The following is a 14,375-nucleotide window of genomic DNA, read 5'->3' on the forward strand; positions in this document are numbered from 1 at the left end:
CCCAACCAATTTTCATTTGCATAATTTCATTTCGCCGAATGATCAAGTAGCAACTCAACATAATAATTCGAATTAATTATTTCCCAACCTAGCAAACTATATGTTTGGGCTAAAACTTATAAAGACACTTTTCAAAACGCAATGTTTTAGGTAGCAGAATTACTTCGTAAGTCTAATATGAAACATAAAAAGTTAATTTTTAGGGTTCCGTACCCAAAGGGTAAAAACGGGACCCTGTTACTAAGACTCCGCTGTCCGTCTGACCATCTGTCCATCTGTCCGTCTGTCTGTTACCAGGCTGTATCTCACGAACAGACAGTGATAGCTAGACAGTTGAAATTTTCACAGATGATGTGTTTCTGTTGCCGCTATAACAACAAATACTAAAAAGTACGGAACCCTCGGTGCGCGAGTCCGACTCGCACTTGACCGGTTTTTTGTAATTTAACATCGTTCGATGCAAAAGAAGTCGGTTCTGGCGCTGTTTGGTCGCAGTTCACCTAACACGCCCCTCCTCGCTTCGCTCGTCGTCGCACCTAGTGAAAAAATATTTAGCCAAATGAATGATTTGACGAAAGAAATGTAATCCAAATGTTGTATGTCATAATAATAATCTACTTAACAATAATTAACTAATAGTTGTACGATAGCCATATGATAGGCATAGGATAGGGAATATAGGGATAGGCATAGGAATGAAAGTTTGCCGAATGTTGGTTGCCAAAGTAAATCATCTGCGAAAATTTGGCTGGCAAATGAAATTCAGAGAATAAAACTTCGGCGAAAAGGCAGATCACCCTATAAATTGACACCGTTCCTTTGGATACTGTATTTTGTTTATTTCTACTGAGGTATAAAGCAGTCTACTGTTTTTAAACGCGACCTCGCGTATGTTACCCCGTCAATTTGACTGATAGTCTCAGTTGATTGTCCGAGTCAGTTAGATCGCAATTTCAATGATTTATGTCTGAAGAATGGGCGGGCGCATGTGACCCGAGCGCATGCGATTAGTATGTCGTATAAAACTCCACATTTGACGTTTGTTCACGTCGTAATTGCGCCTGCGCAGGGCGGTCATGATGAAGTGATTTCACCCTTGATCGCCGCTCGATTGGCGGTTGTTTCGATATATTAATGGGTATTAAGAGGTTCTCCAAGGAAAGGACGATTAAGCTGAATGTTTGCAAGGGGTCAGATAATTCAACGGTCATAAGTTAGAGTGGTTCTTATTAAGCCGAGTGAGACTTAACCTGCCTTGGCCGGCTATGGGCTATACTTAACTTATGAATGCGCACTATAATGGGAGATATGAGCGTTATGGGAAATATTTCACTTTGGTGTTGTGTTGGTTTTCTTGGTAGATGACTCGCTAGTCGCTGGGATAAAAAATAGGATCGATGTACTTTTATCTGGTCCAAATAAAGATTATTCTCGAACATATTCTACATAATTAGGTATGAGCTAACCCTTATAAAATATATTCACTGCTCACCTTAAGACTTGATTAGTGCAAACGATGACAGGCCGCTGTGAATTGTCCAGGTTGTCTTTCAACTGCAGAACGGCATGGACCCACAGGAACTGGCCTGACCTCCGCTGTAGCCGCAGTAGAGCTATGCAAGACCGCTCTTGCTCGGACTGGGTTACTGCGAACAACAGTTTATTATCAGATCGCAGTCGGAATATATGCAAATATGACTATTGTTTACACTGAATGATTCCATATCATTAGATACCAAACTTCTGATATCATACTCTCATTAATGAACACGCTCACCAGAAATAAACACTTCCGCAATCTACAACTAAACCCGTTAATGCAATCGGTCAACTCGAATCAATAGAACACATAATTGTTTATCACAAATCCAAAACCAACAGTGTGAATTGTGCTAATCGAACGTATCTGAAATTAGACTATTGTTAATGAACAGATTATCGAGCGATAGCTAAATAATATGCCGTTTAACAAGACACCTTCACAGTACATACAGAAACATTATAAACACCATACCACCTACAATCCCTTTCAAAGTGTACTCGCTTCTGTTAGAGTTTAAAGTTGAACGAATGGGCTGTAAAAAGGCGTTGATGTGTTTAGAGGTGCGGTAGGCATTGACAATGTTATGATAGTAATTTACATAGGCCAGAAATGGCCTGGACGATGATGGTGCGTAAGCTCATGCCGTATATGGCGTCCAACTCGAGCCCATCGGCGACGTAAAAGGCTCGATTTGTTTGTTGATCGAATTAGCCGATAAGATTTGGGTCTAGTTTGTTTTGATTAGGCTTTTATTGTTGTTTGAACTGGAATGTCAGGTTGACGACAAAAAAGATTTTAACAGAATTCTTGTCGTTTGCTCTCATAAATATGTATTAGATAGAATTAGGAAATTATATAGCGTTGTGCTAGATTTTAAAGAACATTTACACACATACATTTCGATGCTAGTGCGGAAAGTATGTCATTACTTCACGAGTATCGAGACTCGGGACGAGTGAAGAATGACATTTCCGCACGTGTATCGAACGACGTTTTTTTAATACAGTTGCGAAAAAATTATAAAAACAACAAGTAAGGAATAAAAACTTTGGAAACTTAAAACGCCTCTTAGTAGGTAGTAAAAGTAAGAAAAAACGCCTCTTATTTGAAAGGCGTTTCGGCAGCTATTCCGTTCCATTCAGACAACTTATTAAGAACGGTTTTTCAATATTCAATATTAAAAAATAAACGTGTTATAATGATGATGAGGTAAGTAATTAAATTATAAAATATGTACTTTTTCATATTCTTACATTAACAGTAGGTTTTTATGTTGATTATGACATTTAAAGGAAACTAATATTAACACTCATCAATAAGTAGTCATGAATTGGAACAAGTATAAATTTTAAAAAATTGGAAAAGTAAAAAGCACTAGTTCGCGAAAACCAACTTTCCGCTCGCTAAACAGCTACGTGAAGTAGCACTTTTTTAAAATAATATTTGAAATTGTCTGCTAAGCAATAATCAAATCGAATATAATTTTTATCTTTGGCAGGAAAACACATTACCAACTTACAACCCTGAAATTCTTGTAAAAATGCGGTTGGCCGATAATATTATATTGGCGAACAAATATTTCACGTCTGCAATAAAATATATTACCATAGAACTGTAAATAAGATCAACAACGTCCTAATTAACTTCTGTCTCGGGCAGGTAATTATTCCATACACTAATGAGTGCAAATGCGCCCGGTGTTAGCTGTATCCTAATACAGCTAACACCAGAGTTGGGGGCCTACCCCAACGTAGTTACTAGAAGCGTATGTACTACCCACGTACTACCAGCGATAGAAGTAAAAAAAACTTAGGTAGGTAGATAAAATTAAGTAGGTCCACTTGGCAGTTAATCTCAAGAATTGACGTAGGTACTAGATTTTTTCGAAACCGACTGCCTTATCTGGCCTTCCAACCAAGAGGGGAAACTAGGCCATATTGGAATTAGCCATTAGCCCGTGAGGAATCCCTCACGATGATTTCCTTCACCGAAAAGCGGCTAGTAAATATTAAATGATACGTACGAGTCGGGGTTTGAACGTCTATTTACTTCTAGATATGTGTAAGTTTTTTATTTTGCAAATATCTAGAGCCGCCCTCCTTTTTTTCCGGATGTTCATTGCCATTCACTTATGCTTCCCTCTACAGAATAAGAGCCACCCCACACTAGCGTCCCCCGAGTGTCGGCGTCTAGTCAACTCTATGGCTGCTGCACGACGCAACGGCGTTGGCGCAGCTGCGCAGCGACTCTATTTTCATAGCACTGACTAGAGCGCTCAAAAGACGCTAGTGTCAGGTGGCCCTTATTAGTTTACTGGTTAAAACTATATTTAGCAATAAGGATGTTTTTAACAAATGTAGACCTGAAATAAAACTATGAAAACGGATTATATCGCGTATATTGAATTTATAATACATCCCGACGTTTCGAACTCTTTAAATGTAGACCTATATTAAATCAAGATTTAAATGAATTTAAGGCTTATATTATAAAAATGTAATACGAGTATTTGCAATAATATCGTTATAATATCACGTCATTATCACTTTAGAATAAGATCAAGTAGGTAACATTTACAACCAAGCAACATTGTTTTTACATTGTAAAAATATAGTGTGGTGAAAAATATTTTTTTCTGTTTTGTCGGCGTGATTGATTTATATACTGAGCCATGTCAAATTGCAGCTTTCTGGCTCTAACATTCAGTGAGCTGTAGACCGCCAGATAGACAGACGGACATGGTGAAACTATTAAATGTTCCTAGTTGACTAACGGAACCCTAAAAATATCATGAGTAATCGTATAACTAGGAAAATGGGAACCAATCTTCGTTATTGGTCTTTTTATTATAATATTATATCATTAATAAAACATGGTCGGATAGAAATGAACAATAGTACAATACGGCATATCATTCACAAAGGTCACCGCACACAGACCCGTCCTTGTCGCTCTCCATTATCGAATCATTCGAATGATGACTCGAGCTCCGATGCATCGATTGCAACCACATTAAGTTTTTAACAACTACATTCTTACTGACAAGCGATAAAACGCCTTATGTTGAAGCAAGAAGTAGTAAGAAGGGTGTATGCGTGTAAGTACATTTGTCGAGGAATAATGAGGGTTAATGCCAGACGGTTATTTGTGCAATCTTGACTGTTGGTTTTAGAGTCAAGAAGAGATTGACGACTGCTATGATTGTGCTCGGGTCTAACTGCCAGCTTGTTTATCTTCGGCCACTTATTTTGCTCGAGAATGTACATATTGCTAAAGTGTGTTTGATTTGCTGTTTTCTGAGACCAACCTACGCTGTACGTGGAACTAATAGTGTAACGATATGGATAGACGTCGAAATAACTAATTGTTATTCTTAGCACTTGACAGCAGCACCTACGGTTCGTTGAGATTGGATTAGTTTAATGGACTAAATTTAACCCTTAAATGCATGATTTTTTGTATAACTTTTTAATAAATTGAAATAGATGTGTCATGCTGTATAAAAGTAATAAATGTGATTTTGGATAGCTGCATATTGAGCCACGGACCATCAAATATACGATGCATATATACATCATTATGCATTTAAGGGTTAATACTGGTGTCACTTTAGGGTTGTATATCACTAAAATAACAAGAGTTCAACGCCGTTTAAGTATTAGGCAAGGGCTTTACATCAAATCAAATCGGAGAATCATGACTGAGGTTAACATATTATTGAAGACTAGCGACCCGCCCCGGCTTCGCATGGGTTACACAAAACCTTTACAAATTATACAACTAAAACCTTCCTCAAAAATTACTCTATTATAATAATAATAATAAATTCATTTATTAAGGACCTACTTGGATCAATTTGTGTTAGTGACAGTTTTATCTTAAGGCTAATGTTAGTATATACATAATTATTTACTGACTAGCTAACTATATAAAATTCTAGTTTCTAAAATAAATAAGTAAGCAGATTTTCTCAAAAACCAGTTTAAAGAAAATCTGCCCACCTACCCATTCCTGCGCACATGAATCATGCAGCAGTTATTTATATATAGGCTATCAACCCTGTCCGCAATCATGGTCAGGATGCTGTTGGAGCTGGCCCGTACTCTGCGCACCAGGGATGTGGCTCGTTTGCGCATCGTGGTGTAGAAGCAGTCTACCCGCGCTTCCGCGAACATCCCTGACGCGCTACAGAATCTGGGCAGCCCCATCAGCACCCTGTACGCGTTGCTATTGATAGGCGAAAACCGCCTCGAAATCCGTTGCGTAGTTTTAAAGATCTAAGCATAGGGACAGACAGACAGCGGAAAGCGACTTTGTTTTATACTATGTAGTGATTATTTATTTTATGTGTTATTTATCACTATAAGTAACATCAGGCGTTTTCCACCGATGCGATCCGGAGCAAACATTTTATAGCTCCACTTAAAACGATATAATATATAACAATATAAACGATGAACATTAGTATAATTATTTAAATTACTTATTGGTGTTATTAATTAAAAAGCGGTAAGCCTTATGATTGTATAATAAGTTACTCATGAAATTATTAGGTACGTACAGATATGAATGTGGATGGAAGTGAGAGGAAAGGAAAACCGAGGAAAAGTTGGATATACTGTGTGAGAGACGATATTAAAAAAACGCAGTTGAGATGACGAGCGTCAGAGACCTATGGAAGAAAAAGGATCCAAGTTAATGGGACAAGGGCAAGCGAATGATGATACTCATGAAATTCGGAGGACAGGAGCCGGGTGGTTTAGGGGTTACAACGTCTGCTTCGATGGCTGAAGATTCACATTGGTTCACAACACAATTAATTTATAGAATACCGTTAACCGTATTTTATGCAATAAAGTTTAATAAATAATACTAATAATCTCGAAATATGAATGGCACACTTATAATTTTCAATCAATGACAACCTTATTAGATGGTACCTCAGTTAGTCTTGTAGGTAATAGGTATTTAGTTATAATGTATGTTATTTTTCTTGAAGCACGACTTTAGTCCCTGTCACTCGACCTCGGAAGAACGTCTTCACGTTCCAAACGTAAGAAAGTGTTCTAATTTTGAATTTGCTCCTAGTTGCAAACGTTCTGTCAAGCGGAGAGTCACGAATCCTGCGCAACCGTTTCTCAAACACGTTTCAATTAACACGTAATATTTAAGCGTTAGGGTCTAGTTTCGTGTGTTTATAATTTGACAGTTCGTTCGAGTTGTCGATTTATTCGATTTAATCGCTCACGTAGTGTAAGGTAAGCGTTCACACACGGTTGTCACGCGCGGTTTCAGCCTCATCTCGCTTTCACTAGTCCGTGTGAGGTTGGCTTAAGTAGTTATGGATACCGTTTATTATAAACGCTCTATGTTGTCGTAGGTTATCGATAATGATCATGAGATTGGTATTAAGATATTATTATATTGCTTGTATTTTCTCTTTACTACGAAGAGATTACTGTAGATAAGTAGGCACATAAAATAACTGAACGACTGAGTAAGTTAACTTCATGTAGTTTTGCGGTTTTGGTATGACATCGTCAGTTAATTCATTTGTTGTTAGTGTTAATTACCGGGTTAACTAATGAAACGCAAAGTTTTGCTTAAAATCGGTCATTTGTTACATTTAATCGAATTTAAACTGTTGTGAGACATACTAACATTAATTAATTTCACGGTAAATAATTTGTTACATTTCTTACCTTACCTATGACTAACTTAAGTTTACTAACTTAACCATTTTTAGGTATACCTACGTGTTAGATTATAATATCAGACCAGCCTTGTCCAACTTGTTCTGATACCGAGACCCAGACCTCTTATTAACGTGAAGGCGGTGGTCAGATATGATTAAAATATTCACGTTGTCTTCGTAGAGTTTGTCGAAAAATGTTAACGTTGGATGGTCAGCTATGCAGTTGTCATAATACTAATTAAAGCTACTGTTCAACATTTGTAAGTCAAGAAAATATAGGTACTATTTTATAGAATATATACTCACTTAGGCGATGTTTGCTCTGCGCTTCTTTACAACAGTCGGGATGTAGAAGATGGTACCAACTCACGCCGTGGAGCGAACTTCTGTCCCAGCCCAGGTGCCACTCGCTACTGGACAATACAATTTATAATTGATTATGATTACAATCATCACACTAATGGAAATTTGGACTAACCTAACTAAAAATAGAGGAACCCATATATTTAAAAGAAAAGTGTAGGTATCTACATTTGCTCTTAATATAGGTACTGGTCTTGATATACTTTACTGATCAGTGTTCGGGTTTTAGGTTCAGTTGACAGTAGGTAATTCATTATTATTCACAACGACGGGACTTAATCGCGTAAAATAAGTTTTAAATTTACCTCCGACGTTTCGAGGACGGCGTTATCCCCGTGGTCTGGGAGAAGACTGGCTAAAGTTTACATCAACATCTTCTAGGCGCGCGAGTTTTGCGAACTACCAGCACTTGGTCTTGTACTAAAACTTGAACGCTTTTCGCACTAGGTAATTAGCTATCTTAGTGCAATGATGGGCATTGAGCAGTTCCAACAGTACTTACTTTAACTTCATTTATTAATTAATCCTAATTGATCATTATCTACTAAGATATTATTAAAATCTCATTCAGGCAAAAGTAATTGCATCTGAAGCTGAACCTTGAACTAACGGTAAAACAATACACCTAATATAAATAAGAACAAAATGCAACGATAAATTTAATTAGACCTTTTTATTAAATGCAAACCTAACGCTATCAAAATAAAGTTATTGTACCTAAGAACTAAGAACAAGCAAGGCCAATTGATTGATCGATGTAATGACCCCTCAGATATTTGTTTAGCCAGTGTCAAGTTCACTTTAATTATATTTGTCAAAATTGTAATGAACTGTCTTACTTAAATTCTGTTTCATTTTGATAAACTATCAATTCTACGAAAGCGAAGGTTAAAATGTCTATATCAATCATTTTTGTTTAAGTAAGCTCCGAGAATGAGTCTTATAGTGTTTTATTAACCTTTGCGCACTTACTTTTATATATTTGGTATTATATGTATACCTGACTTAACTAAATATGTAGGTAGGTACATATACAGGGTGACCTTAGCCATTGGGTAAACCCTGAAATCCCACATAGGGTTACTTCTCAGGAATGCTCTAAAGTTAATATTTTTTTAATTAGAACAAAAGATAAAAAATATATTTTTAAACAAAAATTAATTCCAATGATCGACAACACGTGCGGCAATGATGACATTTGTCAAAGGCAGAATTTTATTATAAAAAGATAATCAATAAGGTCGAAGAAGGTTTCATACTATTTATTACCTCAGGAGCTATTAACACGTACAGGCTGCTCCAAAGTAAAAAATCGTAATTTGTTAATTTCTTCGTAACCGCTACATCGGTTGTTATGATACTTGGTATACTGATTCTAAATATCCTAATGCATATGTACATTTCGGCTTTGTCCAATGGCTAAGGACACCCTGTATTTAAATTTTTTTTTCAAATTGATTTTACTAACTGCAATCAGTTCACGAAATCTACTGCAAAACGTTGGCGTTGCATAGTGAGATTATTTTAGTAAATGATGGGTATTTAATTGTTAATACAGACTAAAGGTATAGTTATATTTTCGTAATAGCCCTTTGTTTATCCTATAGCTTTGTTTATTACAAGCATTGGGTACCTTTACTACTGAACTAGAATTATTATGTTAACATTAGTTACTATAAATACGTTAAAAGTAAAAGAAGCAAATTTATATTTCGAAATTACAAGCCAACAATAAAAGGTTTGAGTGTCCATGACCTCCTTTATAAGAATATTTAAACTTCAGTCAAGTACCATTGATAGCAGTTGAGACAAATGCAAACAGCTAACAGCTTATAAAATCATTGCGTCAATCTAGGATATACCTAATCATTGTAGCTACTTTTCTATAAGGATATCAGGATATCATAAACTGTAACTGAGTGGAAAATGGAAATTATTAACCACCATCATTATTAAGATGGTGGTTAATAATTATTTCGAATCGGTTGTAGTGTTTATAGGTAACAAGTCGACTATAGTCTTGAAACATTTTAGCAAATTACTTAGGTATATCTTTGCTGATAGAGAATCGCCATTTTCGGACAAAAACATCCCATCACCTTGAGATTTAATCGACGATGTAACAAATTGAAAGGAACAGTCGTTAGCCATATTGGCACCTTATGATTCACATCATTTATATTCCACAAGATTTTTTTATCATATTGCCATGTTTATTACCTGTTTGTTATTTTTAAGTCTACTAAGTAAGACTTTAAATATACGACTAAATAAACATTACCAAAATACAACAAACTGCTTATAATTATATTACTGTTATGATTGGGAAACACGGATCCTATGGATTCCTACTGGCTGTTGTAGCGAGGTCGCCTCTTCCAATCGGGATAATATACCTATATACTTAATGCATCTCAAAATTAACGTGCAATTACGGCTTACGAAAAACACACGAATTAAATAGGTAATAATCTAAAAGTTCAATGTGATTTGACACACGACCATCGCACAACTAACTTTGCCAGCCTAGGCCGGCATTGTCTTATAGGTATTCATTAGGATGGTAAGTGTGTAATTCTTGGTGCTCGGTAAGCGTCTGCAAGTCCCTCAACATGATGTTTCGGATATTACGTGATGGTGATATTGCCGCGCATTTTTGAAAAAAATGTGTTTAGGTAACATAGGCAAGTGCGCATTGCGCAACCACTTGGCGCCTGAAACTTATAAGGTGTCCATGTACTGCACAGGGCGTTGCTTCTGGCCTAATCGGCTCTCTAAAAGGCAAACTGCGAATACAATTGTATCAATTACACAAGTCAAGCAGAGACAATAACTAATGTCAGATTTTATTTATATAATGAGGCACTTGCTCATTTGAAATGAACATAATGTCTGGAAGACAGAACAATGATTGTTGTTTATAGCACACTCAACAATATGGTATTTACTGGTGGTTTTGTGCGATAATCTTCAGGATATTGATTTGACATGTGCTTGAGTCATATGGCGGTTACCTTGCTAACAAAAACAAGCAGGTAACTGCGTGTAGTTACGTTATTTCAGAATATGTACATTATAGTCGGATCCTTAGATACTGAGTGGGCCAGTTTTAGTTCATAAACTTTTATAGACCGCGAGCCAGGCGCAAATTTCGTCAGTCATCGCCTCCCGGGCGAAAACTCGTATAGCGGTTAACGGCTATGTATGATGAACCCTCGTGAACGTCAGCTGCCGCTCCGTTGGTGGGTTGAGGAATGGCAGCTACCGAAACGCGTAATACGGTCTTTCCACCGCGATACAACAGGCTGACGATTTGTTTTATTAACAATAGCATTTAAACTATCACCTGACAAAGTATCAAACGGGAGGCGATGACGCCGATGACTTAAAAGATTTTTTTTACATATTCATGTGACCAGCTGACGGTCTTTCCACAGCGATACAATCGGCTCACGATTTTGTTTATTCACAATAGCATCTAAACTATCAACTGACAAAATATTAAGCGGGAGGCGATGACTAATTTTTTTATAGAATTTATTTGCTGCCATTCCTCAACCCACCAACGGAGCGGCAGCTGACGTTCACGAGGGTTCATCATACATAGCCGTTGACTACTATACTAGTTTTCGCCCGAGAGGCGATTGGTCATGGAAATTTGTTCCTGGCCCGCGGTCTATTAGCACTTGGTTTGGTTTTGGCAGTGCAAATCGTAGTGCAAATTTTTTATTGGTTACATGCATTCATTTATTCTTCTTGTTTAGGGTGATATTCCACCTGTCCCGTGTGAATTGCGTCTCACTCTCTCATTAATCAAAATGTGAGAAGCAAATACACATTGGACCAAGATATTGGTCAGATGGAATACCATCCATAATAGGATTATTATGAAGTACTTACTTCCATTTTAACTTACAAGCCAGTGACAAAGAGCATTAAGAACCGCTCATGATCATGATCTTGAAGTAACTCGTTTCTCAAAGCAAACAAAACGCTGGTCATGCTCGTATTTGCTTATACAGTTTCACGGTAGCTTGTAACTCCGTCATTGTATGCAAAGTTACACTTCCGAGCAGGTGACAGGCTTAATGTTTACATTTCATTAACAAAGCGAGAGGTGACAATACACTTTATTATATTTTATAAGAACTACGTTGCCACTTAATAAATTGCATCTTGTCTATACATTTGAATAGTACTCTGGGCAAGGTAGTTGCATATTGTGTTATTTTGCATTTGCATTCCAAACCCGAAAGGTGTTTTGTTTATTTATATGGGATGCTTCTGGTCTTCGATTTATTTTAGTTACTAATAAATACCTATCCTAAGGCCTCATTTAGACGGTGCGAGAACTCGCTTGCGAACCTCAATAGTCCGCAATGTAAATAAACTTGCAATGCGAGTTCGCGCGCCATCTAAATGAGCCCATAAGTTATTTTTAAAATATTGTACTTAAAGCTGACATGCGTTGACACCCTCGCGCCGTCCCACCTTCCGGGCACTAGCTGTATTGCTGGTCGTGCCGCGTCCATGGCAGAAGACCTCAAACGCCGCAAATATGCCACCCTTGGCAGCAGTTATATTTTTGAGGCGTTTGGGGTCGAAACGCTGGGGCCGTGGGGGCCAAGCGCGCGCCGGGTATACAAAGAGATAGCGGCGCGCCTTATAGACGCCACAAGGGACCAGAAGGCTGGCCAGTATTTTGCTCAACGCATTAGCATTGCCATTCAACGTGGCAATGCAGCCAGCCTTCTGGGCACACTGCCCATCGGCAGTGACTTGGAGGACGTGTTTTATTTATAGGGCCTTTATTTTAAGTTTATTTATACCTAGTTTGTATTTTTTTTTCTTTAATTATATTATGTAATGTCTTGTTTGTTAGTGCTTACGAATAAAATTTTAATTGAAGAATAACTTAAAGCTTAATTTTGAGAATAGTTCAAAATCTAACAACGTTGTACAACGAAAAATTTCTGAATCTCGATATTTTCTGCGAGAACCTTAATAGATTTAAAACACTATCTATGCAGTGTAATAAGTTAATAACCCAAATCATTAGTTTGGCGCTAGTAAGAAAAAATCACAGTATTGAACGTTAATAATTAATAAGAATAACGAAACCTTTTTAGTATTCAGTTTATATACGAATTAATTGTTAACACTCTGATACTCTTGCATTTTATTTTCATTATTGTTATTATTGTTTTTGTTCTTTTTTTTCAATCTTTATTAAAGAGCTTTATCGCTTAGCGATTATGTCGCTCCATATAATCATCATACAATCACACTCACTTACGATTACTAAGGCCTATATTTACTAGCTTCTTCTTGGCTTTCTATCTTGGCTTTGTTCTTCTTTGCACAAATAGCTCTGTTTTACTCTGTAGAAACTTTATTAAACATGATGTTAAAATATTTTCATTAAGGAAACTGTAAGTCTAGCTTTAAGAAATTTTCCAGTGTTACATAACTATAAAATGCTGTTTGTTTCTTAAATAAATAAATAAAATAAAATTCATTACAGTTAGATACCTATCACCTTTTCGATGAGTTGAAGCAATTGTCATGATTTAGGTATTTTGCGTTTGACATTTAAACAATAATATTAGATATTACTTTTTTGATATAAAATATCGACAACAAGTAACTGGGTATGCACATATTTTTACCTACGCATGAGGGAATACTGACAGAATAATCTCGGTGAATACTAAACTTGTTTCTACCTAGAATTTCAATCTCTTTACTCGTAAAATTTATGCTGCCACCCTTTTTGTGCCGTCAACGGGTGACAAAGCCTGACCGCTGTTTGCCATTGCATATCATTTCAACTGGTATTATTTCATGCCATTGAGCGCAAGAGAAGAGCGGTGACGCGGTTCATGAATATGAAATGCCCTCAATAGATATGTTGTCATACATCTGCCTGCCTCTGATGGACAGTAGCACTGACTTACGCATCAATAACCTTTGTTTATTGTGGCTGGAACCTTGAACCAGTACCGGGAATGTAAGGCGTCGTTTTAGTAGGAGGTCTTAAGGAAAAGGCGAATTATTGAGTTACTAGTTACCTATTTAGATAATTTGCGTAGTAAACTTGACTTTTGACTACCTAATTTCTATAATTATTATCTGTCTATTATTTTTCAGAAGTTTTTAAGCCGGGTTAGGGCTACTTGCACCATTCCACTAACCCGGGGTTAACCTGTTAAACCTGGAGTTACCATGGTAACCAGTACAATATGAAACTGGGTTAACGTTTTACCGCTTAACCCCGGGTTAGTGGGATGGTGCAAGTGGCCCTAACCCGGCTTAAAAACTTCTGAAAAATAATAGACAGATAATAATTATATCCTAATAATTATAACCTAACCTAACCCAGCGTCAAATTGTACTGGGAACCATGGTAACTCCAGGTTTAATTGGTTACCCCGGGTTAGTGGATTGGTGCAAGTGGCGCTTATAGGTGTAAAGGATGACTCTCGCTAGACCGGGCCGGGGCCGGGCCGGAGCTTCCGGCGCTTCGTTTTCTATGGAAAGCACCACGTGATCAGTTGATCACCGATCAGCCGTTATAGAAAATGACAAGTCGGACCCCTCGGCCCGGGCCCGGCCCGGTCTAGCGGGAGTCATCCTTAAGCCGGCTTAAAAACTTTCATATATCTTTGGATAAAGATAAAACATTCGTAAGCCTCACTTTGCAACGGCCCACCATACCTACATACTTTTAGAAATGAGATGGGTATTTGGTTAGGATGGGATAATGATAATTTT

At 37.2% G+C, this 14,375-nt stretch overlaps 1 protein-coding gene across 2 annotated transcripts in view; it reads right to left on the minus strand.

Moving 5' to 3' along the window:
* Positions 1-14,375, minus strand: part of LOC134740472 (PAS domain-containing protein cky-1) — a 126,808-nt gene that overhangs the window by 12,517 nt on the left and 99,916 nt on the right. Inside the window, exons 8-9 of one of the 2 annotated variants that reach the window (XM_063672956.1) lie at positions 7,545-7,648; positions 1,493-1,646 (exon numbers count right to left, since the gene is read on the minus strand). In XM_063672956.1, the coding sequence (XP_063529026.1) occupies positions 1,493-1,646; positions 7,545-7,648 (258 nt within the window). Of the gene's footprint in view, positions 1-1,492; positions 1,647-7,544; positions 7,652-14,375 lie in introns of both variants that reach the window. The other variant, XM_063672947.1, reaches the window with a different exon arrangement.

Source organism: Cydia strobilella, chromosome 1 (genome assembly GCF_947568885.1).
Source record: "Cydia strobilella chromosome 1, ilCydStro3.1, whole genome shotgun sequence".
In the NCBI taxonomy this organism is placed as follows: Eukaryota; Metazoa; Arthropoda; class Insecta; order Lepidoptera; family Tortricidae; genus Cydia; species Cydia strobilella.